At 39.8% G+C, this 27,341-nt stretch overlaps 1 protein-coding gene across 1 annotated transcript in view; it reads right to left on the reverse strand.

Moving 5' to 3' along the window:
- Positions 1–25,837, reverse strand: part of LOC127663726 (ankyrin repeat domain-containing protein 26-like) — a 102,092-nt gene extending 76,255 nt beyond the window's left edge. The window contains exons 1-4 of the mRNA XM_052155410.1: positions 25,799–25,837; positions 9,048–9,081; positions 8,611–8,743; positions 3,759–3,957 (exon numbers count right to left, since the gene is read on the reverse strand). Of these exons, the coding sequence (XP_052011370.1) occupies positions 3,759–3,957; positions 8,611–8,722 (311 nt within the window). The 5' untranslated portion in view covers positions 8,723–8,743; positions 9,048–9,081; positions 25,799–25,837. The remainder of the gene's footprint in view (positions 1–3,758; positions 3,958–8,610; positions 8,744–9,047; positions 9,082–25,798) is intronic.
- Between the last annotated feature and the right edge of the window lie 1,504 nt (positions 25,838–27,341).

The following is a 27,341-nucleotide window of genomic DNA, read 5'->3' on the forward strand; positions in this document are numbered from 1 at the left end:
GTAAATGAATGGAACTGGCCCAAAATCAGACCACATGTACTATATGGCACTGCAGAGGCAGGGCTGCCCAATCCTGGTGGAGTGTATGTGGCACCACCATGTACCACAGACTGTGGGTATGTTTTTTATGTTTGTCCTGCTGGGTTTCAGGCTGTACTTGGTATAATATTCATTAATATTTTCCTATTATTATCTTTTGGTATATGTTAGGTAATTGACATAAAAACCTATGTAATTTTCATAATTTATGAAAGGAATTGGACTTTAGTGTCAGAGAAAAATGGCATTATGAATAATGTAGAAACTATTAAGATTATCTATTTGGCCTTTGAACTTGGACTAAGCAAATTTTGCATTGTCAGATAGCCACAAGCTTCTGGGGGGGTCAGAAGAAGAGTGCTATAGTTTAAATTTCATATAGTCACCATGTTTTAGTGTTTTAAAGTTTTACCATTCCATTGACTTGCCCAACATGATGAAGTGAATGTCTCATGCACTGTGTAAAGAACCAGGAAAAATAACTTTTGTTTCATTATGAATCAAAATGTCTACCCTGCATATTGTGCTGATGTTGAATTAGAACACAGCCAGCACTTCATTTGCATGTTGCTGTGGCTATGTAAACTACACCTCTAACGTCATTCATCAACTGTAGTAGGAATGCCATTGTCCATAATGCTTCATGTCACTTCATCCAGGTAATTCAGTGATATTTAAAGACACAGAGTCAAGGACTATTGCACAGTCCCTGAATAAATTTGCCAAGTCTGATAAGCATGAAATTCCATTTTGTTGTGACTTTTGTTTATATATGCATTTTACTATGGTTTAAACACACATTAAGTACTGTGGCTCATATAAGGTCATATTTGTGTTGTTGAATTTTTCATTTGAAAATGAACATGAAGTTTCCAACTCAAATGAACAACTTTGAATAAAAGCCTTCAAAGAATACTCATCACAATGTGAGCTACATACAATAATTGTGGTGTGCATTAATATGATTGCAACTGATCATCCTCTAGGTGGTGTGACAGTAAGTTTACATAAGTTTCACTGAGTCCTTTACCATACTACTGAAAGTGGCAGAATATGAGGAGCTTGAGGCCCTGAACACATCACACTACATCATGTATGTTCACAAATTACATTGAACAAGCCATTTTGTACATTTGTAATAATGCATAGGTTATGTTCTTAGTACTGCTTGGCTGGAATGATCATGTTACATTACACTCAGGATCTCCCAGCTTAAGCAGAACGTAGCAGATAAGACTATGGGAGGCAGCACAAGCACTGATGTGAAAATAGCAAAGTGGAATCAATATTCTCTAGTCAATTAACATCAGTTCTCATGCAGTAGTATTTTCACATCTATGGTGGCAAATGGTAGGAAATACCTACAACTGCAGTTCCTCAAAGTATGAGGCAGTTTTGTTCACTTTCTTTATCTGCTTGTGTTTTCCTGTATTTGTTTCAGGGATTAATGTGTTTCCTCTTTAAGGACTTCTACTTGTTTACCTATGTTCTCTTATATTTCTTTAAGGGAGCAATTTATGGCCTTCTCAAGACTTCTATCATTTTCATGAGATGAGAATTTCGATCAGAATATTGCTTTTCAGGTGTGTTGGGGTATCCAGGGCTTGATGTGATGGAAGAACTGGGTTCTGATGTTGTAAAGTAGTATTGGTTTCTGTTACTTATGTTCTTGTGCTTGCCTCTTGCCATCTGGTTATCTCTGGTGTTAACTGGCCTCACTGTCTCTGACCAGAGCCTGTGCCTTCTTGAAACCTGTGATTTGATGCAAGATATTTCCTATCCATTCACATTGAGGCTGTGAGAGGCCAGAGATGACAGGGGAGAGAGGAGGAGGAGCTAAGAAAAGGAGGGTTAGAAAGAGAAGGAGCATGGGAGCTGCACGAGGGAGTGCAGGAGGGGATGCACAGATCCAGATGGTGTCAGATGGGTTTCTCCCGTGCTGAGAGGTTAGAAATATTGGGACAGAACTTTATCATTGTAAATTGGCATTATGAAATTGGAACTTTCTTATACATAAATATATTTGGTTAACTATTCAAGTTTGAGGGTCACTCTTTACCGGATACATGGAAGGACTGGTGCAAAGGCCTGGTTGTACAGTACTTTTTATAAATAACTGCTACAGTGATCCTGGGATTCTCTGATCCTGGATGTGTCAGAACTCCTTGGGGTCAAGCTGCATCTGGGTGGGGCCTGAATGGGTGGGAATCCAGAGTACAGGTTCAGCTCTGGGAACAGGTGCAAATTGGAAGGAGCATGGGCCTCTGGCTGGGCAGGTCCTAAATTCTAAACTTCCTAATACTGTGACCCTTTAATATAGTTACTGCTATTGTAGTGACCCTGAGTAGAAAATTACTTTTATTTCTACTTCATGATTGTAATTTTGCTATTTTGTGTATTGTAATGTATATCTTTCAATGTATTATATGCTTTGTAATGTAAATATTTCCTAAGGGTCTTATATGACACCTGTGAAAGGGTCATTTAACCCCTAACTTAGTAACAACACACAGGTTGAGAAGAACCAGTGGGGTAGAGAATGAATAATTACAATATCTTATCTAAAATTACCAAAAAAATTAATAAAAATATTAGGTTTCAAGTTATTCTGTTCACTAAAGGTTATAAATTTTATACAACTAAACTATAATCTTCATAAAATATAATTAGCCACAAGGATGTTTCACAAAGGAATAAAGAATGTTAAAATATGTTCAAGCATTTTGCTCATTATTAGAATCCAACATCATACAGATCATCTCAAATGCATTCTTACAATTTTTTATTTCTATTTTATTTTCTTTCAATTTACTCTATCAATTATATAAATCATACAATTTACTTGATAAATTTAGTAATCAATTACAAAGTATCAAATGTCTCTCAACATACAAATTTGAATTTTTTCTGTGAATTAATGTTGAATAATCTATTTAGAAATCATATATTTGCCTTGTGCATATGAGAATGAAATAAGATCTAAGTTTATCTCTATGGAAAGGTGATACTTTACTACTTTATTTAAAATTCTTGGTTCACTATAAAGCAGTATAATATTAAAAGAATTTGTCTTAATTAAGAAAACTATTGTTTCATAGTGCATTGGTGAAATTTGAAATTAATATAAATTTTGTTTGGAACAATTATATCAGCCAAGTCCTTTAATATGATTTACATCCTTTAGCTAAAGGATTCAATATTAGAGAATATATTCAAATTTGTATTCAAATAAAAATAATTCAATATTTAGAGAAGCTTTTAAGAAAGTGTATTCTTTGTAGCATAATTGTAAAATATTTTTTAAAACTTTAATTGATGCCTCATGAAAATGAGGTTTCTCCGTAGATACCAAGAGTGTGATTGCATGGGACACATACATATATCTCATATATGCATATATACATAATTATGGAAAATAGTAATAATGATATTTGTAATTTAATTATTTTCACATTCTACAAGGCTAACAATTCTCCCACTTAACAACTGAAGCACCCAACCAGTCACCCCAAAATCAAACAACTGTGGCCAGAAGATCACAAATTTGGGGTTTCCCTAGACTACATAAAGATATCTATCAAAAGTAATAATAATAAAACCCAAATATGAAAAGTTCTTCCCTTTCAGAACACTTACAAAGTTAGTGACAAACTACAAATGTTCTATTTATGCTCTAATGAAAACAGTTAAAATATTTCTCTAAAATTGGGACATCCTACCTCAAACTGCATAGCTCATCTTGCAGTTCAGCATTTTCAATCTCTAGTTGAGACCACTCCTCTCGCAGTGCAATAATTTCATTACTTATACGTTCACAATCTTCTTCAATTAGTTCACAGTTATGTTTTTCAAAGTCTATTGATCTTTTATATGTATAAACTGCACCCCAGATTTTCACTAGGATCTCAGAATTTATATCTGTATTGGAGAAAAAGCACAATTACAGTACAGCAGCATTTTTGACAAATAAAACAGACTAGAGTTTTACCTAAACATGATGCACTGTAGAAATGTATCCTGAGGACCCACACAGTGGAAGACATGGTACATTCTGAAGATATGAAAAGAAGACAGTTAAGGTGTTTAGTTTAAGAACTAGTAGAGAAGACAAAAAAAGACATAAAACCAGATATTACAAACTCAGATGATACTGAAGTCAAACAAAGTTTTAATGTTGAATAAGCATGCAGGAATATGCCCTAATGGAAGGGATGAGTAGGCATGAAGTAAGAACAAGAAGTAGTTGGTCAGAGTGTAAAGAGGCACATTGCCAGTATTCTACAGCAGACTAGAAGTGGAGATGCTACTGCCCTCTAAATCTAAACAAGGTCAAGTAAAAAGTACTGATTTTGATTCCTACCTCAAACAACACAAATCAGAAAAAAACATGTTTTAGAAACTGAAGATTATATGCTTCAGACATGACATAAATTGTTAGCTAATAAGCACTAAAATAGTTTGATGATATTATCCCAATTTTCTATCTCTGTGCTATGAGATAGTACAGACTAGGTTAGAATATGATGAGGACAAAGCTATTCTGACTCTCCTAGACTCCTGGAGCTGTGCAGATAAGCTATTTGGTGAAGAAAGCAGCCAGAAATCACAGGCCAGAAGTCTGGAAAATAGACACAAAGAAGAGGGGATGCTCTGGGCATGTTACTAGGCCGTCTGAAACATACTATAGAGCACATAACAACATGGGAATTCCAGGAAATATCCTGGGGCTGAGGGACACAACATCTCACACAATTAGAGGAGACCACCAGTGTTCACACAATGCCAGGAAAAGGGCATGTCTTCCCATAGGCTAGAGTAAACAAGGAATAATTTACAGGACCATAGTTAGCAAAAAGCATTGGCATGCTTTAGGAATGGAGAAAAAACAATATGCTGGGTGCATTTGTTGTGGTTTACCTAATAATTATACAAACAACAAAAGAAGGACCAAACTGATTATAAGAAATATACAATGCATATATAGAATTCAGAAAACTGTATAGAATGGAATGGAGAAGAAAGATAAAATCATTATTACAGACTAAAATGATAAAGAAATGAAACTAAGTTTTGACATCAAATAAGATAAAACAAAATCATAAACATAGTTAAATATATTAAGCACATATTAGTTGCATATAAGTGTTGATAAATAATAAATAAAAATAAAATAATAAAATACATATATGAATGTCATGAGGTCATGTGTCATACTTAAATAGTTTTCATTTATTATTATATGGACATACAGATATGGGTATTAATTTAAATTAAAAAAACTTACATTACTATAAGGACACAGATATAGGTATTAATTTAAATTTAAAAAACTGAAGCTACAAAATCTTGCATAAGGCAAGAATATAAATAAATGTGAAGATGCATAATATAAACTGATCACATTTCATGGCATTACTGGGTGCCACTATGGTAAGCTCAAGGCTCATACAACTGTGAGGAAAATGCCATATGTGGATAAATCCTACAGAGGCAGCTTTTGCTTTCAATAAATTTCTCTCTATATTAAGTGGCTTCTCATAATTTTTATGAATCTTTACCAAAATATATGGTACAGCAAGCACACAAAATCGGTCTTAACAACTCTTTAGAGTATTGGTACAACCTGCACTCAACCAGTGTGTTGGAAAGTTATGTTTTGTGAGAAAGAAAATATTTGTGTATATTTAAAATGTTGAAGTGTGACTTTCTGGTTTTGTCATATGATACAAACTCACATGGTGTTTTGCTGAAGCAAGACCCAAGGGAGGTCAAGTCATGTTTGGAGAGATTATAAGTAGAACACAAAGACAGTGATAAGGAGCTTGCATAGCTAGCTATGCAACTCTGCTTTGGTATTGCCTCTATACTGATCTTCAGTTTGCTGAAAGAGACAAGGCAGAAAACTCCTGGCATTCCAGCTGGTCTGACTTATTCCTAGCCCCTGCTGACTTATGCCAACTCAGGGGAGGCCTAGTATCTTCTGCTGAATTGTGCCACCATTGCTGACTCTTCTTTGGTGACACTTTTGTACTGCCCTGTTGGTATCCTGAGACTACTGAACTTGACTGATGTTATCCTGAGCAAGGAGATTAGAATCACCATCCAAAGACCTACTTTTAAACAGGTACACATACCACTTGTCCTATTTCCAATTTTTCCCCTGCCTTTGGATGGTGGGCTAGAAAGTTTATTGAAGTGATTGATAAGCTGTATTAATGTACATATTAAAAAATCTAAGCTTACACAATGTTGTGACATGATTTGAAATGATGAGGAATGACAAATTTTCTCAGTCATTAAAGTGTTTGCTATGCAAGCGATTCTAAATTGAATTTGAACTCCAGTACCCATAACTTAGCAGGTTTGGGGGTGTGTTATGTTTTGTTTTGTTTTGTTGTTGTGTTCCTTTTTTAAGCTATGCATGATGGTACATTCGGTCATCTTAATGCATGGGAGGCATAGACAGGAGGATACCTGGAGCTCACTGGACTGCCAACCTAACTGAATTGATTAGCTTTGACATCAGTGAGAGTTGCTCTTTCAAAAGAAATGAGGTTGAGAGCAATTTAGGAAGATGCATTACAGGCACACACACATAGATATACATACATACATGCATGTGCATACAAACACACATACAAAAATACATTAACACGCACACTCCATAATATTGTAAAACATCTTAGCAGATTAAAAATTAGATCCATCAACCTTAAGGGAGCTAGCTAAGTGTATATGGGTGTTGGCTGCACAAGCATGAGAACCTGAGACCAAACCTCCATACAGAAAACACATATGACTACACATGTGCCTGTAAGCCCAGCCTTTGAGAGCTGCAGACAAGAGCATTGGTGCTCATGTGCCAACATACCTTCAAACTCAGTGAGGTACCATCTCAAGGAATTAGGAGGATAATCTTAGAGCAGGATACCTCAACTTCTCCTTCAGTCTGTGCATGCAAAGCGATGCTCACACCCAGTTACACACACACACACACACACACACACACACACTCACACACTTAATCAAAATAAAATATTTTTTTGAATTTTAGAAGACAATGCTAATACCAAGTAGAAGAGAGGAGCCAATAAAACAAGAGCAGTAGTCTAAGAGTGTCTACTCAAAATATCATATGGCAGAGTCATCATGAAAGGATTCAGCATCCTTTACCAAAGTGATTCCAGAGAGCTGCGTCAATCCTCCAGTCACATGAAGAAGCAGTTTTAAAAACAGTAAATTCATGAATTTCTTAGGCAAATGGATGGAACTAGAAAATATCATCCTGAGTGAGGTAATCCAATTACAAAAGAAAACACATTGCATGCACTCAGTGATAAATGAATATTATCCCAGAAGCTCGGAATACCCAAGATATAATTCAGAGACCATATGCAGCTTAATAAGATGGAAGACCAAAGTGTGGATCCTTTGGTCCTCCTTAGAATAGGTACAAAATATCCATGAGGGGAAATACAAAGACAAAGAGTGGAGCGGAGACTGAAGGAAAGACCATCCAGAGACTGCCCCACCTGGGCATCCACCCCATATACAGTTACCTAATCCAGACACTATTGTGGATGCCACCAAGTGTTAGCTGACAGGAGCCTGATGTATCTGTCTCATGAGAGGCCCTGCCAGTGCCTGACAAGTACAGAGGGGGATGCTCTCAGTCAACCATTGAACTGAGCACAGGGTCCCCAATGGAGGAGCTAGAGAAAGGACCCAAGGAGCTGAAGGGTTTTACAGCCCCACAGGAGGAAGAACAATATGAACCAGCCAGCACCCCCAAAGCTCCCAGGGACTTAACCACCAACCAAAGAGTACACAAGGAGGGGACCCAAGGCTCCAGCCACATGAGTAGCAAAGGATAGCCTGGTAAGACATCAATGAGAAGAGAGGCCTTTGGACCTGTGAAGGCTCATTGCCCCAGTGTAGGGGAATTCCAGGAGAGGAACTGGGAGTGGTAAGTTAATGCACAGAGGGAGGGGGATGGGATAGGGGGTTTCAGAGGGGAGACCTGGAAAGGGAGTAATATTTGAAATGTAAATATAGAAAATATCTAATAAAAATTAAGGAAAATAAAAATAAAAGAAAAAGAAAGAAAGAAAGAAAGAAAGAAAGAAAGAAAGAAAGAAAGAAAGAAAGAAAGAAAGAAAGAAAGAAAGAAAGAAAGAGAGAGAGAAAGGAAGAAAGGAAGGAAGGAAGGAAGGAAGGAAGGAAGGAAGGAAGGAAGGAAGGAAGAAAGAAAAAGAAAGAAAGAAAGAAAGAAAGAGAATGAAAATCACACTCCCTCCCCAAAAAATCAAAGAAACCAAAAAGAAGTAACTAAAAGGCACACCCCACCAATTTAATGTATTGGCTGACTGGCCTGTTCCATTTTGTTGAAACACATGAGTCTAATGTAACAACCCCAAGGCCATGGTGTCAAGCTCACTCACTGAAGCTCTGAAGGCTTGCTGGCAGCTCTTGCTGAGACTAGTTTTCTGTTCTTTGATATCAAGCATGCCTATGTTTGGGCAATTCACCCTCATCAATAGCACACACAGGGGCTGCATGCAGAACTCCTACCTTTTCTCTGCCTCATGAGCTCTTCAATAAAATGCAAAATAGTGTCACAACTGTACTGCTCACAGTCCTTTGAGTTTCCCTCACATGATATTAGTTCCTTAAGGTCAAGCATATGATTTCCTTGTTCTTTGACCTATACAATGAATAATAGCAATTTCAGATACTGTCATGTTGAGTACCCCATACACTAGAAAGAAGAGACCCATGTTTTACATAAGTAACAAGCAAAATGCTTCTGAAAAACCAGATTTTGAAAGGAAAGACACCTTTACTATTGGTGACTTTTAAAACTATTTTGGAAAGAAATATTTGAATATAACAAAAGAATCTTAATTTTTATTTTATTTTATACTATATTTCTAAGTCCATTTTTATGTATTACTTTGATTTTTATACTGTATCTTAATAAATATGATTTGAAATTAATTTTTGCATACCTCTTCTTTTTCATTGGAAGTTTTCTTTGAAGACCTACAAGAAATGAAATACTTTCAGATGAATATTAAACTTGTAAAATAAAACACAAAAAATGTTTATTTTCCCTATCCATAAAACTTACCAGGTATTACAAATAAAATGATTTTCTGCAAAGGAAAGAAGCTGTAGACAAGAAGAGGAACATTGATATACAATTTATACCACTACTAAGATCATAAAAGATGGAAATTACAACTGGAGACACGGCTCCAATTAACAGCAGATACTGCTTCTGCACAGGAGTTGAGCTCAACAGCCAGAACCCATGCTGTGTGACTCATAACCAACTAACTCCAGATCCAGAGACATACAATGCCTGTGCATTCTTCAGCCACCTGAAACTGTAATGAAAATCAGCATAAAATGTGGTAAATTGACAATACCCCTGAATAACTTCTCCAACACTTGCTTTATTTCACTGAAATAAGTATGTCATTGGAAATTATATATCAAAGTGAACTATGAGGTTTTATAGGCCAGGCATAGTGGTGAATTACCAAAAGCCCATCACTTCAGAGGTCCAGAAATATACAAGTTTTATGTCATCCTTATTACATAAAAAGTTCAAGGCCATCCTTGCCTGTATAACATTCTGTATCATAAACTAAGGGACAAACCAACTCTGTGGTTACCTAATTGTCTGAAAGGCCCATGATATTAGAGATCTATAAAATGCACTGACATGCTGAGATGGATACCATGTGGGTTAAACTGACAGAAAAATACATAATTGAGACACTTATAATATAGAAACCTTGTATCTTATTGAAGTTTGTTTATCTGATACATTGGAAGTATAAGACAACATGAATTCCCGAAAGGCTACAATTAAGAGAGTAGCCTTAAGGAAATTGCAAATTTCTTCAGAATTGCCATGGATGGAGGTAATAATTCTCTTTAGATTGTTCCTCAGAAGAGTAAAGGAGAGAGATCATGCAGTGTTTTGGGGGAAGGAAAGCTTGGGAAGAAGGAGCTCCCATCAAAGCTGGCTCATCTAGATAAGTCTTATAAAATCCACTTATTACATTTAGTGTTTGAGAGATTCTTAGGTCAAAGCTGTATCAGGATCCCAATGTAATATTTTAAAGTATGTAGGAAATAATCTGTAAATCAAAGCTGTGTCTTTTTACCTCATTTTTTATACTGAAGTCGGCATTGTGTGCCAGCAGTTTGGCTGTCATTGAGGTGCTGTTATGCCAAACAGCATAGTGCAGTGCGGTGTTCCCACTGTCGTCAATAGCATTTGGATCAGCACCGTGTTCTAATAACATAGCCACACATTCTTCATGCTTGAACTGTGAAGCCTATGGGCATTGGATCAAGAAACAGATTGGAATGATGAGAAAAGCAAAAATTTCATAGGTTTCACTAATTATTTGCATGTATCTGAGATCATGTTTATTCTAAGAATTCCCATCCAATATGTGTCACACTGAAACTGTTGGCTGCTTTCTACCTTAATTAGTGCTGTTCTGTTGTCACTGTCACGAAGATCAATGTCACAATTCCACTCTATCAGGAGGGCAACTACATTGGGATGGCCGTATGCACAGGCATAGTGCAGAATAGTTCTGTGAAAATGAAAACTTTTTAAGAATTTTTTACAAAACTAGGTTAAAAGCCACAGTTATTCGTGTAATTCTCACTAACTTTGGGCATCCAATTCAAAGAAATGTTTTTGCCTCCAATATTGGAATCATGACATATATATTCCTGCATGGGAGGTAAGGATGCTATCACTGAGCTGAACGCCCAATATGTTAAATAGTTTTCCATTGTTGCAATGAAACAACATAACCAAAGCAACATGGAGAGGAAAATAGAAATGGCCCTGATAGAAACTTTCATCATTGAAAGCTTCCCAAGCCAGGCCTCCATCTCCGGAATTACCTTCAACCTTCTTAATTAGGAAGCTCCTAAAGAACAGCTCAGCAAGCATTGAAAACTCAGTGGTATTTCTTGCACAATATTCCAATGTCCTTCCAAATCCTCTCCACCCCCCCCCAAAATGGTTACCTATGTCATAGCACTGCCCCTCTAAGCTAGTACCAAGCTGTCATATTTAGGATTTCCATTATGGGATGAAACATCATGATCAAGACAACTTGGAGATGAATGGGCTTATATCACACACAGTTCCAGAAAACAGTTCATCTGTAAAAGCTGTGAGGTTAGAAACTCAAACAGGGAGAAACCTGTAGGCAGGAGCTGATTATGGTAAGCCATGGAGGAGTGCTGCTTACTAGCCTGTTCTCCATCTCTTCCTGAGACTGAGTTCTTGTGGAAACCAGAACCACCAGCCCAGGGATGGCATCACCCACAATGGGCAGGGTCCTACACCATCAATCACCAATTAAGAAAATGCCCTAGAAGATTGCCTACAACCAGATCTCTTATGGAGAAATTTTTCAGTTGACCTTCCCTCCTCTCAGATGACTTTTGCTTGTGTCAAGTTGACATAAACTGTGCAGCACAGTTGGCCAAAGTAACCTTTCTAAATTAGAACTCTCAATTTGGATTTGACTCCTTCTTTGAACTCTGTAGCTACTCACTGCTTTATTCTCTGCATACCCAAGACCCTCATCAATAAAAAGGGAATCAAAATAAGCTCATCTCACAAATTATAGTAGGATTATTGAAAAACATCATGCAAAGGATTTACAGCTTTTTCTACCATGAAATTGCTCAGCAATTAGATGTTTGGATATTTTTCTTTGAGGCATAGTCTTGTTACAGAATTCAGGCTGGTCTTGAATTCACAATGTGTCTCAGGAGCTGCTAACTTGCAATCTTCCCACTGTAGACCACTGGTACATGACTACACAAGTGAACACACTCTGGTTGGCTTATGACCCTGTTCTCACACTTTGAGAACTTTACATTAGGATATGAATTATAACTCCTGATGTATTACGCTTTACCTGATAGCAGGTTTTAGATTACATAATTCATAAAGTGTGCAGGAACCATAACCAACTGTGCTTACAGTAAATCATATGTGATATATTCAAAAGAATTCTGGGAGTTCTAGTTATAATATTTAAATATTCAAAATGTGAAAAAATATGACAACAGCAAGTTATATCTGAAACTATTTTGTTAATTTCTAAATCTTTGGCAAAAGAAATGCCAGGACTAAAATGAGGATAATTTTTTCATTATTTTGATTTGTACAATGTGAAGAAATGAGAACTTTCACTTGGCTAATATTTCAATTAATTGATAATAGTTTTAGACAGGGCATAATTCTTCAAAGTAGTTACTTGTTACAACTTCCTAATTTCAGAAATGCTATTTAAAAATAAATAGGTCAAGTTTCTAGTGGACTTGAGACCCCCTTCTAAGTAGGACTGAAGCATCTATCCTCTTTGGTCTTCCTTCCTCTTGAGCTTCATGTGGTCCATGAGCTGTATTGTGGGTATTCCATGCTCTTTGCCTAATATCACTGATCAGTGAGTACGCGCCATGTGTGGTCTTTTATGACTGAGAAACCTCACTCAGGATGCTATTTTCTAGATCTAGCCATTGCCTTCAGATTTCAAGAAGTCATTGTTTTTAATAGCTGTCTGGTGTTACATTGTTTGAATGTACTATATCTCTAGACTTTCTACTCAGCACAGGAAAATCTGCACACGTTAAGGATGAGAGGCATTTACAGCCCATAGAATGAGTGTGCTTAATAAGAGAAACAAAGTGATTTGGTGAACTACTGAGAAAAAAGAATAAAGTTTAGGAATTCATTTATATTTAAATTTGTGGGCATTTTAATAAATTTAATTAACAATCTTATTATCAGTCACAAACATAAATCAAGAAATCAGTAAGACTGCACTTGCAGTTGTTTTATTAGCAAGTCATATGAGATATAAATTAATAACTTCTCTGTAATCATTCTTCCCATAATGTGAGGAAATTACATTAACAAAAGTATACATGAACTTAACTGCAAACCTTTACATTAGTATTTGGTACTACTCTAGTCTGATTCTTTGGACTGAAATCATTTTCGTGTGTGTGTGAGTTTTTGAGTGTGTATGAGGGTGTTTATTTTTTATTTTCTATATTCTTTGTTTACATTCCAAATGCTTTCCCCTTTCCCATTGCCCCCTACCTATATGTCCCATAAGCCCTTTTCTCTCCACCTATTCCCCAATCACCCCCTCCCATTTCTCTGTCCTGGTCCTCCCCTACAATGCTGGATCAAGCCTTTCCATGAAAGGGCCCTCTCCTTCCTTCCTTCTTGGGAATCATTTGGTATGCTAATTGTGCCTTGAGTATTCAGAGCTTCTGAGCTAATTAATATCCACTTCTCAGTGATTGTATTTCATGTGTTTTCTTTTGTGACATCCTTACTTAGGATGATATTTTCCAGTTCCAACCATTTGCCTAAAAATTTCATGAATCCATTGTTTTTAATTGCTGAGTAGTATTCCATTGTATAAATATACCACATTTTCTGTATCCATTCCTCCATTGAGGGACATCCAGGTTCTTTCCAGCTTCTGGCTATTATAAATAAGGCTGCTATGAACATAGTGGAGCATGTGTCCTTATTGCATGCCGGGGAATCCTCTGGATATATGCCCAGGAGTGGTATAGCAGGGTCATATGAGGGTGTTTATATGTCGTGTGTGTGTGTGTGTGTGTGTGTGTGTGTGTGTGTGTGTGTCTTCCAGTGAGTTCTTCCCCTAACCTAATGGAGACCACTGTGTTCTGATGCTTGGCTGAGAGCTTCACCATCTGTATTGGTCAAGCTCTAGCAGAGACTGTCAGGAGGATAGATAAATCAGGCCCCTGTCAACAAATGTTAAATTAGCAAGTATCTGGGCTTAATGTCTGTAGATGGGATGGATCCCTAGGTGGGGACTGTCTCGGGATGGCCTTTCCTTTGGTCTCTCCCCATATCTTTGTCCCTTATACATCGAAGGACCCATGGCTCCAGCTGCACATGTAGCAGAGGATTGTTATCAAAGGAAGGAGAAGCCCTTGGTTTTGTTGATATTAGATGGCCAAGCGTAGTGGAATGGCAGGACTGTGAGGCAGGAGTGGGTGGGTGGCTGGGGGAGCACCCTCAGAGAAGAAGGGGAGGGAGTTGGATAAGGGAGTTGTGGAGGAAACACTGAGAAGGGGGATAACATTTGAAATGCACATAAATAAAACAACCAATAAAAAAAATCAATAAGAAGTCATTGGGTGCTTTTGTTTCATTCCTTTCTTGACTGTGGATGTGGTATGACCAGATCATGTCTCTGATTTCCCAATTATAATGAACTAAAATCTAGAACTTTAAGCCTTAAACTTAAGTTTCATGATGAGTAATTGATTTTACGGATAAAATCCAAATTCTACCAGAAATATGAGTTTCACAATGGCAAATGAGTAATATATACAATATTATATATTGTACTCTCTCCATAAGAGAGAATAAAGTTGGATTGAATATACCATTTTGATTTTCAAACTGCTGGTATTCATATATGGACTTACAAAATTAGGCATTTACCCAGCACAATGAAAGGTAAATATGTGTCAGGGGCTTCATATCAGTTGGTGTATTGTTGGTGGCTCAGAACCTGAGAGATCTCGGGGGTCCAGATCAGATGAGACCAGGTTAGACTGCTGGTCTTCCTATGAAGTATTACTCCTCCTCAGCTTCTTCCAGCTTTATTCTAATTCCACCACAGAGGCCCTCAGCTCCTGTTCATTGGTTGGGTGTAAATATCTGCATCTGACTCAGCTGCTGTGCCTCTCACAAAGCAGCCATGCTGGGCTCCTCTCTCCCAGGTCTCTGGTAAATTAATGGAGTACTTCCCACTCCTACCTCCTCATATTAAGTCTCACGATTCTTTCGGCTAGCCCTCGGGGCTTCTGTCTTCTTCCCCCCAACCCCAACCTACAATTCTTGATCATGTTCCCTTTTCCCTTCTCCCCTCTCCCACCCAGGTCTCTCCCTCTCTCTGCCCCACATGAATGCTTTCTTCTGCTTCACAGGTGGGATTGAAGCATCCTCACTTAGGCCCTTATCTTGTTAAGATTCTTGAGTTCTGAGGATTATATCCTGGGGATTCTGTACATTTTTTGGCTAATATCCATTTATTAGTGAATACATACCATACATGTGCTTTTTGGTCAGAGTTAATTCATACAGGAGGATAATTTCTAGTTCCATCTATGTGCATGTACCTATAAAATTCACGAAGTTCTCATTTTTAATAGCTAAGTAAGTAAAATTTGTAAATTTTGTAAATAAACCACAAGTTTCCAACTTCCAGCTATCACAAAAAGGCCATTATGAACGTAGTGGAGCACATGCCCCTGTGGGGCATCTTTTGGATATGTGCTCAAGAGTGGTATAGCTGGGTCTTCAGGTAGATATATTTACGATTTTCTGAAGATCCTCCAGATTTATTTCCAAAGCTGTTGTACCAGTATGCCATCATATCAGCAATGGAGGAATGCTCCTCTCTGTCTACATCCTCACCAATGTGTGCTGTCACAAGAGTTTTTGATCTTAGCAATTCTGATTGGTATACTATAATATCTTAGGGTCATTTTGATGTGCATTTCCCTGATCACTAAGGAATTTGAACATTTCTGTAAGTTCTTCTTGGCCATTTGAGATATCTTTGTTGTGAATTCTGTTTAGTTCTTTACCTCACATGAATGCTTTCTTCTGCTTCACTTGTAGGATTGAAGCATCCTCATTTTTTTTTTTTTTTTGGTGGTTAGCTTCTTGAGTTCTTTATATATTTTGAATATTAGCCCTGTCTGAATGTTACAAATAATCAACAAAACCAAGAGCTGGTTCTTTTAGAAAATCAAAAAGATAGAAAAACACCTAGCCAAGCTATCAAAAGGGCCCAGAGATAGCACCCAAATGAAAAGGGAGACATAAAAACAGAAAGTGCGGAAATTCAAAAAAATCAACAGAACATCCTTTGCCATAGAACTCCATACCCAGGTGACACAGGGAGATAGCTAGACTCCCAGAAGTGTAGACATGACTGGGGACACAGGTATGACCACCCATGCTGCTCAGAGGAACCTGCCTGAAACCCTTACAACACAAGATCCTAGGGGCAGCCTAGGACAGGTGTCTTCTGATTTCTGTCTGTGCCCAGAGCTGATCCTGAGCCACAGAGCTACATCCACAAATCCCAGCAATAGAGAGCCAATCTCCTAGGAGTGCCTACACACCTGAGTTAACAGGTAAGACCACTACTTCTCTTCAAATTCCTGGCCAAAGAGCGGCCTGCTCAAAGCCATCAGGACACAGGAACCAAGGATCAACTGGGGACAGAATCATTCTGGTTTCTGTCTCCACCCATGAGCTGAACCTGTACCACACTTCTCCATACCTAAATTCCCCCAGAGAGAGAACTGGTCTCCCAGGAGTTCTGACACAGGCTTGCAGACATACAAACCACAGTCATAGACAGCAAGACCAGCTAACTTGAGAGATAACAATATGGCAAAATGCAAACACAAGAACATGACCAACAGAAACCAAGTCGATATGGCATCATCTGAACCCAGTCCTGGATACTCAGCACACTGCAAAAACATGATTTGGATTTAACGTCTCCGCTCATGATGCTGATAGAGGAGTTCAAGATTGACATGAATAACTGCCATAAAGAAATGCCGGGGAACACGGGTAAATAGGTAGAAGCCCTTAAAGAAGAAACACAAAAATCCCTTAAAGAATTATAGGAAAAGACCAACAAACAAGGGAAGGAAGTGAACAAAACCATCCAGGACCTAAAAATGGAAGTAGAAATAATAAGGACACATGCCCACTATGTTTATAGCAGCCTTATTTATAATAGCCAGAAGCTGAAAAGAACCCAGATGTACCTCAACAGAAGAATGGATACCGAAAATGTGGTACATTTATAAAATGGAGTACTATTCAGCTATTAAAAACAATGAATTCATGAAATTCTTAGGCAGATGGATAGAACTAGAAAATATCATCCTGAGTAAGGTAACCCAATCACAAAATAACACACATTGCATGCACTCACTGATAAGCTTAGAAGCTTAAGCCCAGAAGCTTAGAATACCCAATGTGCAATTAACAGACAAAATGAAGCCCAAGAAGATAGAAGACCAAAGTGTGGATACTTTGGTCCTTCTTAAAGGGGAACAAAATACCCATGGTAGGAGATACAGAAACAAATTGTGGAGCAGAGACTGAAGGAAAGGCCATTCAGAGAAGTTCTTGCTGACAGGAGCCTGATATAGCTGTGTACTGAGAGTCTCTGCCAGTACCTGACAAATACAGGTTGGTGCTCTTAGCCAACCATTGGACTAAACATAAATTCCCCAATGGAGCTTGAGAGGAGATTGCTGCCCCATAGTAGGAACAGCAATATTAACCAACCACTACCCCCACAGACCTTCCAGGGACTAAACTATTAATCAAGGAGTACACATTGAGGTGCCCATGGCTCTACCTGAATATGTAGCAGAGTATGGCCTTATTGGACATCAAAGGGAGGAGAGGCCCTTGGTCCTCAGAAGGATAGATGCCCAAGAATAGGGGAATTTCAGGACAGGGAAGCAGGAGTGGGTGTGTTGGTGAGCAGGGGAGAGGGGATTTGGGTGGGGTGTTTTCAGAGGGGAAACCAGGAAAGGGGATACCATTGAAATGTAAATAAAGAAAATATCTAATAAAAACACCATAAAAACTGATCATATCATACTGCAAAAGCCTATACACAACAAAATTGGAACATCTAAATGATATGGATGATTTTTCTAAACAGATACTACATACTAAAATTAAATCAAGAGCATGTAAACTAACTAAACAGGCCCATATCTCCTAAGGAAATAGAAGATGTCATTAAAAAACTGGCAAACAAAAACAGCCTAAGGCCAGATGGCTTCTGGGCAGAATTCTATCAGACCTTCAAAGAAAAGTTAATGCCAACACTCTTCAGAGTATTCCACAAAATTAAACAGAAAGAACACTACCTAATTAGTTCTGTAGAGCCAAAATTATTCTGATACATAAATGAAACAAGGACGCAAAGAAAGAAAGAGAACATTAGATCAATTTGACTTATGATCATCAATGAAAAAGTACTCAATAAAATACTAGCAAACCGAATCTAAGAACACATCAAAGTCATCATTCAGCATGACCAAGTAGGCTTCATCCCAGGGATGCAAGGTTGGTTCAATACATGAAAATTCAATAACTATATAAGAAAGTCAAAGAAAAAATTAATGGTCATTTCAATAGATTCTGAAAATACATTTGACAAAATTTATCACCCCTTCATGTTAAAAATACTGAAGTGATCAGGAATTCAAGGCCCACACCCAAACATAATAAAATCAACATTCAACAAACCAACTGCCAATATCAAATTAAATGGACAGCTTTTCACTTTTAAAGTTATATTTTCCTGCTCACTATTATGACTCCAGCCATGAAACCTCTTTAAGGAAAACTTGCATAAATGGAAAGAAAACCCATATTTGAAAGAAACACAGTCTGTATCTTATTTTCAGCAAACTGCAACTAAAATGATTATGTCTATTTATTTGTGTATATAATAAACTGAAGGACATGTGAATGAAAATGAGTCCAACCTACTATAGTGCCTGGGAGAGAAACAGGTACATCAGTCACAGAAAAGAGGAGGTCTGGATACTACAACATTAATGAATTCAAGAACCAGGGGCTTTTTGTGGTGAACAGCTCTAGGTCAGCAGGGCCTTCCGCCCTTCCCCCACCCCACTTCCCAGAGCAGTGGAATAACTGCCGAGCACTGACATTACCATGAAATCTTAGCGACAAAGGTCAGCATACTAGTCAGCAGCCCTGCGAACATTGGCAGTTCCTCCTACTCCTAGACACTGGGGCCACTTAGGGAAGCTGACACATTTCTTTCTCCACCTGCCTCCCAGCCTGCCCCTTTCCCCTGACCCCCAACCCCAGACACCTGTCATTGCTGTCTCGGTCATTGATGTCATTTTTCCTAAGTATGAGTCTGTGCTCTACTGTGGCAACATCACCCCGGGTAGCAGCCTTGTGGATCTTGCTGAAGGCTTTGTAGCTTTTGATCTCTCTGGCAGAAGAGAGGCCAGTACCACTCTGACATGGCCTCCCATGGCCTGTGAAGGACTCCCTCTGGCCGGTGGAGGATCCAGGGGAAGATGGCCTTCGATTCCAGCAACACGAGGAACTCATGGTGGAGCTCCCCACCCACCCACCCCGAGTCACCCCCAGTCACCCCAAGTCACCCCGACCCCTCCCCTCCCTCTTGGCTCTTGGCCACCCTCAGAACCAACACACTGATATAGATCTGCAAGTGAGTCTTGTCACCACTGCCAGCAAGACCAGGACAAAGCACCCACAGGCAAGCTCAGTAGGAGAGAGTCCAGCCAGAACAGGTACTCCTGTCAACTGACTTCTATCCAACTGTTGCCAAGCAACGCATCTAAACACAGGCATGCGCACTCTGACCAATGGGAAAGCCGAGGTCCAACAGCTGTTATAGAGGTTCTTCCTCTCTACTTCATGGACAGTAGGTCAAAGAAGAAATAAAGAAAGGCATCAAAGCCTTTGTAAATTAAATACAAGTGAAGGCACAACATACCAAATTCTATGAAACACAATGAAATCAGTGCTAAGAGGAAAGGTCATATGCCTAAGTATGTTCATTAAAAAACAGTAGATTTCTCATAATAAAAATTTAAATATACACCTATATTTAAAGTTCTAGAAAAAAGAAGCAAACACCCAAGAGTAGACACTGAAAATAATCAAACTCAGGACTGAAATCAATTCATTAGGAACAAAGACAACAGGACAATGAATCAGCCAAGCCAAGCTGGTTCTTTTAGAAAATCAACAAGATAGACAAAACCTTATCCAAACTAAATAAACATCAGAGAGACAATATCCACACTAACAAAATCAGAAATGAAAAGGGAAACCTAAGAACAGGTCCCGAGGAAACGTAAACGTCATTAGGTCTTACTGGAAAAGCATCTTCTCCAACAATTTGGAAAATCTTAAGGATATGGATGATTTTCTAGATAGATACTTACCAGAGTTAAGTCAGGGAAACAAATTAAATAGTTCTGTAACCCCTAAAGAAATAGAAGCAGCCATTAAAATCTAGAGGCTCACAGTCTGAGGTTCTCAGATTTCAGGCAATCGAGATTCAAGGGCCAAGATCATCCTCAGGTCCCACAAGAAAAACAGCCAAGATGACTGTGGACAGTATTCTGGTGTCCTAGATGGGCCTGGCACATCCCACAAGTCAGAGATGGACACAGAAACAGTCTCCTGGGAGAGGATTTAAGACAAGCCCAGATTGGGCTTGGGGATAAAGGAAGTGGCTTTGTAATCCTGGTGACCTGTGGCCTATCCGCAGGAGTCTTGAAGGTAGAAGGAGAGACCTTACTCTGCACCATTGTCCTCTGACACCCAGATACACACCCCACCCCAACATCATACACGGTTATAGAAAATATTAAAAGTTCAAACAAAACCAGTTGGCCGAGGCCTGACAGCCTGCCTGACACTCTACACACACACACACACACTCTCTCTCTCTCTCTCTCTCTCTCTCTCTCTCTCTCTCTCTCTCTCTCTCTCTCACACACACACACACACACACACACACACACACACACACAATATCCCTCTGATATCTTCTACATCTGAAACTGACTGATATGCAGGGCAGCAGCTCCATGCTGAACTGTATTTTTTGGAAAATGGAACTCAATAAAGCTATTAAAATATCCATAGTTTATACTTACCAAAAGCTATTAAACCCTGCATATTTTGCATTTATTAAAAGTCATTAAGATCTCCATATTTTATCTTTTTAAAAAAGGAATGGAAACTAATGTTTATTTGTGGCCATTCTTAGGCACAGCATGCTGAAACACGAGTCTTGCAGACTGCATCATTCCAAGAGGAAGCAGGTACAGCATCCTGCTCAAGGTCAGAAGCAGCAAACAGCAAGGCTGATGTGCAGACACCATCTTATAATACACAAAAGGTGTGAATGTAGCGTTCTTTTTCTTGAGGCTTTGATATGGTATTCATCAGTGCATACACAGAAGACACTGAAGCAGCTTTTTACCTATTGCATATCCTGAAAACACCTCTACTGATATGGCTTTATTTCACAGATTGTCAATGAGAACACATAAATAAGAATGCCAATTCCATGTTTTTATGACCTACCACTCAGGCAAACATAGGCATCTTGCCAATGACTGGCTACACACATATTCTAGGCAAACAAATTTTAATATTTACACTTCATGAAATCAATAGATATTCCCATCAGGAATGGTCCTATTCTACAAAGGTAAATCACTGAAGTCCTGAGAGATGACTTAAAAGCATTATTTCTTGGCCCAGCAAGATGACTCGGTATTTTAAAGCACTCACTCCTCTTTGGCTCCTTGTACCCATCCCATGTCAGATGTCTCAAAACTGCCTGTTACTGCAATTCTAGGGGATTTGATGTCCTCTTCTGGCCTCCATAGACACATGTATACACATGGCACAAACTCACAAAGACAGACACATAAATCTTTTTAAAAATTTTTCAGCTCTAATGATTAATTATAAGATAATTTAAAACAAATCTATGCAACAGATGGTACTTGCCTCACAACTGTGATGTAGCAGAGAGCTACAGCCCCAACACACTGTCTTATCTCTGACTGAGGGAGAAGGCGAAAGTGTTGCTCTCAGACTGCCAATGCTCAAAGACTAAGGTGCTTCATGAATCCACTGAGTTGTAGTCCATCATGAAGCCAGTTCCTGTTCTGGCAGAGGAGAACCGCCCTCCTCCCATGGAACCACATCATAATAGAAGTGCTCATGCTTCGTGCCCACACAGAAAAATAAGACCCAATGCACAGAATTGCTTTCTATGCCCACAGGAGGCGTCATCCTGGACTCTCTGCGGGTTCTCTAAGATCAAGGGTCTGGTGCACTGCTTCTAGGCTGAAGAACTTGTAGATGAATGAAGTGTTATGGAAGCACCTGGTTAGATGAAAAGCATCACAAGAAGTACATAGGAGGACAGTGACTTCAGAGGGAGACCCCAACCTGGCATGGCTCACTTGTGAGCCTCTTCTGTGGATACAGGTTTTACCTAACTGAAATGATTTAAGATGCCATCCCTATAGCCTTTCTGGGCAAAGCCCTTGTTTCTGACCTTCCATAAAATTCATTTTTACAGTGAAAGTATGCATACATATTCAGTGCCCTAGGAGGCTGAGGCAGGAAGATCACAGGTCTCAGACCATTGTGGCATACATGGTGAGAACCTGCCACTGCAAAACCAGTGAAGGGAGCTGAGGAGATGGTCCAGGGGCTCTCGAGTCCACTGTGCAAGCACAAGGACTGGGGTTTGGCTGCCCAGAACTCATATAAATCCAGGAAGGCATGCTGGCCTCTCGTAATCCCAGCATTTGGAAAGCAAAATGGGGTCCTTAGGGCAAGTTCCACAGCTAGACTAGTTGGAATTTATGAGTTCCAGGTTCAGTGAGGAGATCCTACCTCAATAAATAAAGTAGACAGCAGTCAAGGAAGATGCTTGATGTCAACTTCAGACATGCACCTAGACATGTATTCCTACATATATGTGAGCATGCATATATATACATATAGAAAAATCATTAAAATTTTTATTTTTGTATATAATGATGTTGGTGACAACAGTTAATAAAAGTGTTTCTTTTTGTGCAATAATAAAATTTTCTTTAGTATTTAATCTGAAAAAGCCATAGAAATATTTGACAAATTTGTGTGTGTTGGGAAGTTGGTGCCAGGGATAGAACCCAGGGAGTTATGAATACTAGCAAGTATTCACACACACACACTCACACAGAGAGAGACAGAGAGAGAGAGAGAGAGAGAGAGAGAGAGAGAGAGAGAGAGAGAGAGAGAGAGAGAAGTTTGCATGAGACTAGCAAGCCAAAAAATTCCAGGCATGCGTGATGGTGCAATCCTATAATCCAAGCTCTAGGTGCCAGAAGTTCTAGGCCAACCTGGGGTACATAGCTAATCCAGATTCAGAGTAAACAGACAAAAGACACTTAACACTGAGCACAGGATTTGTCAAGATTTCATTAACAAGAAAGACCAGGAGCTAGCAAGGTAGAAAGTCAGAAGCACGAAATCTCCAGCTTTTCTTCCCTTCATCTGGTCCCCAAGTCCCTAACTATGTACACCAGTATTTAGGCAGAGGTCAAGTAATTAATGACCTGACCTTACAGACATGGGCATAATCTCATTCCTGAGTTGGCCTTAATCCATTCTGACTTCTTATCCACTATAAGAATGTCTGTGTGGTTTCCATGACACATGGTTGCACAGACACTTGAGTGACAGGACATATGATCCAAGTCCCGTCCCAGCAGGCACTGTCTCTTCCACTACAAGGATGGGTCTGACAGCCAGAAGGCTGTCTGCCTAGCATTATCTGCCTTATGCCAATTTATATCCACTGGATGCTGAATGCAAAAATGAACTCAGTTCTTTTTTCCTGGTGTAAATGAGTTTGCAGATTTACACATGAAATATTATCAGGTTTAATACCTGCAAGGGTAAATTAATTTTTTCTTTTTTTAATATTTATTTTTACATGCTAGGGAATCCTCTGGATGTTGCCCAGGAATGGTATAGTGGGATAACTAATATCGGACCTAATAACTAATAACTAAGACCAAAGCCAGAAGCCTTCTAGCCTCCATGTATCTCCATCACACAGGCAAGTGCACCAGCACACACCTATGCTCACACATGCTGTGGGGGAGGGGAGAAAACAAAGCAGGTTCCCAGGACCATGCTGCCACAAAACACAGGTTGACAAACCCAAGGAAACTCTCAGAAAGCATGGAAGAAAAGCGAGGAGAGCCTAGACTGCTGTCAATAGGGTGGCTCTAGGGCAGGAACCTCCAGTGTGTGAAAAGGCAAATGAGTAACTTCTTTGGTCTGGACAGCCTTGCCCATGATGGACACAGCTTCTCTGTGAGAGTAAGAGAATGGTTCTGGGGGCCAAGGATCCCTGCGAAGCTTACAGGAACAAGGCACTTTCCTAGGCCAAGCCACCAGACAAGACGGCGTGGCTCTCAACCCCTCCGCACATGGGAAGAAAGAATGGGGCCAGCAGATACATCCAAGGTGATTCTTTATGCCATAAATTAGGGCCACTGTTGGATTTGATAGCCACATCAGACCTTCTTCAGATTTGGGTCATTTAACTTCAAATCTACTTTGCGCAGAAGATAGGGGGTGACAGGCCAGCAGCCGACAGGCCTGTTTTGACTGTATCTCATCAGGGCCGACGGTCCCTAACAGTTCCCCCTTGCTGGCATTTGGCTCAGATTAGGAGATCTCTTTCTATTCCGTACTCAACTGTAATCTTAACTCTGACTCCAGCCTCTTGGGCTACCCGGTAAGCTTTAAAGAGAGCATCACGCTTAAAATCATGGAACACCGCCTAGAGAGGAGACCCAGCAGCTGAGAGCACTTTCTGCTCTTCCAGAGGACCTGGGTTTGATTTCCAGGATTTACATGGTGACTCAAAACCATCCAAAAGTTCCAGTTCCACAGGATCAAACACCCTCTTCTACCCTCCCCAGGAACTGGGCACACATACGGTACCCATACATACATCCAGGCAAAATACTCACACACACAAAACAAATCTAAAAAAAAAAAAAAAAGTTTTTTTTAAAGCACAGAATGCTAGCTCTGAGAACCCTTTTATTTCATTTCCTTTTCTTCCAAGAAAATTCCTTAAATGAGCAGTTCTCAAGGTCCGTAATGCCCTGACCCTTTAATACAGTTCCTCATGTTGTGGCGACCCCTCAACCATAAAATTATTTTGTGGCTACTTCATAATGGCAGTTTTGCTACCGTTATGAATCATAATGTAAACATCTGATATATATCTGATATGCAACCCCCGTGAAAGGGTCATTAGACCCCCCCCAAAGGATTGGAAACTCACAGGTTGAGAACCACAGCCTTAGCGCCTTAGACGGTCAGTCACAAGGACAGTCATAATGGACACTTATAGACACTGAACACTCTCAAGCACTAGGCCAAGAGATTTACATATTTTAATCAAATGAGTGCAATATGGCTTTGGTTTTGGTCTCCCTTTTGAATCAGGGGAACCTGAGACATGCGTGCCCTCCTCTCATCTCGCTCCTACATTGTGAAGACACCTTACCAAGCACTAACCCTTGGGCATCCAAAGCCTAGGAGTAGCAATGGCTTAAGGCAAATGGGAAGCAAAAAAAAAAAAAGGGAATCCAGGAACTAGCCACAGCAGGATCCAGTCCCAAAGGCATAGCCCAAGTGATTTATCTGCTCCGGGTAGGTGGATCTTCTGAAACGTCCACAGCCCACCACCCTAGCTGGGCACCAAGACTGACAGAGAGGAAGGTGAACATCTCAAATTCAAACTGGAACACGTAGGATATAACTCTTGCCTCGTCTGACTTCTTCCTATTCTTAACAAGCGCTTTACACTTGAGCATGTAATAATGTTTGCACTGCATTTGCTCTGCGTCAAGCTGGGAGAGAGACAGGAGGATACATCATTTAAAAGAGCATTCTTGACTCCCTCGACCATGACTTAGTTGTCATAGACAATAGGACTTATTGTTCTGCCAAGTCACAGACTGTGTAGCCAGTTCTTACCCTGTTGTCTTCCTGGATCTCCCAGTCACTCGAGGAAGTTGTCAGCTGCTGCCCTTGGGAACAGTTAGCAAACTGGAAAAGGCCGGAAAACATCCTTCCGTTCTCCTGTGTGTCTGGAAAGATGGCATCTTGGAAATTGACTCCGTGCGGCAAGAGATTGTAATTTTCATCCATCCTAAGGGGAAAGGGTCAAAGCAGAGACATAGGTGAGGCGAATGGAGATGGGCCAGATACAGTCTGGTTTACAAAGGACAGAAACTGTCTTGCTAATGTCACCATGAAGTCTGGCATGGTTCTCAGGAAGGGACTTCTACCATTAACACTTCTCATTGCTTTCTTCTTTGCTTGAGTCTAGCTTAAGCGTTTCTAAAGAATGGAGTCTAGACAAGGCACAAGGTCTCAGGTGTTGGCATTCCTGTGGGTCTGTCTCCCATGTCTTATAATGTCCGTTGCTTCCTGGTGAGCAGACAGAAGTTGTAATGTGACCTGGATTTAAGCCTCACTGCTACACTGGGCTTGTGATGCGAAGCCAGCTTCTTCTTTAAGCACCACTGTCTTCCTGTCTGCTACAACAGGACTGTAATAGAATATACTCTCTTGGTGTTGTCATGGGGATCACAATGGAAAACTGTAAACATGACTCAGTGGGTAAGAGCACTTCCTGCTCAAGTGTGAGGACCCAAGGTCAAATCCATAGCACCCCCATAAAAAGCCTGTTGTGACTGGGCATGCCAGTAACACGAACACTGGGCAACAGAGACGGGCAGATCTTGAGAACCTGCCAGCCCAGCCTAGCCAAAACGACAAGTTTCCAGGTCGATGAGAAGCCCTATCTCAGGGAAATAAAGTGGATAGAGACAGAAAAAGATGCCACGCATACTCCAGTGCATGCACCACATACACACCCAGCACACACATCCAACAGGCACAAGGATAACAAAGAACTTGGCACAGAGCATACTGCCCCATGCCTGGTCACACAGCATCTCCACCTGGGCGGAGTAGAAGAGCCCTCCCTCTCCAGCTTGGCACTGCCATGGCAGGTAGTTGTAGAGGCCGGGCACCTCGGAATGCAGCGCCAGCACCGTGGCACACATGATGGTCTCGGCCAGCTCGGAGAGGCAGCCTTCGCTCAGGGGTCTTCTGGCCTGTCATTGATTTGCATGGTCTGCCTGTGATATCAGACACCAAAAAGTATGGCAACCAAACTGTATGGTTCACGATGAATGTCAATAAAAAGAATAAAAGAAAAAAGGAAGAAAAAAAGGAAAAGAAACATAACTGATAGGAATAATGGTCATATTTTCAGTAACTCTGCTAGAAACATTTTATAGTAAGTGGATTTTTAATGTGGAAGACTGTATGAACTCTGTGGCTAAGTAGAGGTGAGATGACTTAATGGAGAGTGCTATGCACTCACATTTGAATCAACTCAAGGACTGTCCTATAAAAATGTGCAAACTATGCCTGAATTGCTTGTGTTTGAGTTAGAACCTCCCATTTTTCTGCTTGGGTTAGACTTGAATGATAAGAAACCTTATGG

Source organism: Apodemus sylvaticus, chromosome 13 (genome assembly GCF_947179515.1).
Source record: "Apodemus sylvaticus chromosome 13, mApoSyl1.1, whole genome shotgun sequence".
Classification (NCBI taxonomy): domain Eukaryota; kingdom Metazoa; phylum Chordata; class Mammalia; order Rodentia; family Muridae; genus Apodemus; species Apodemus sylvaticus.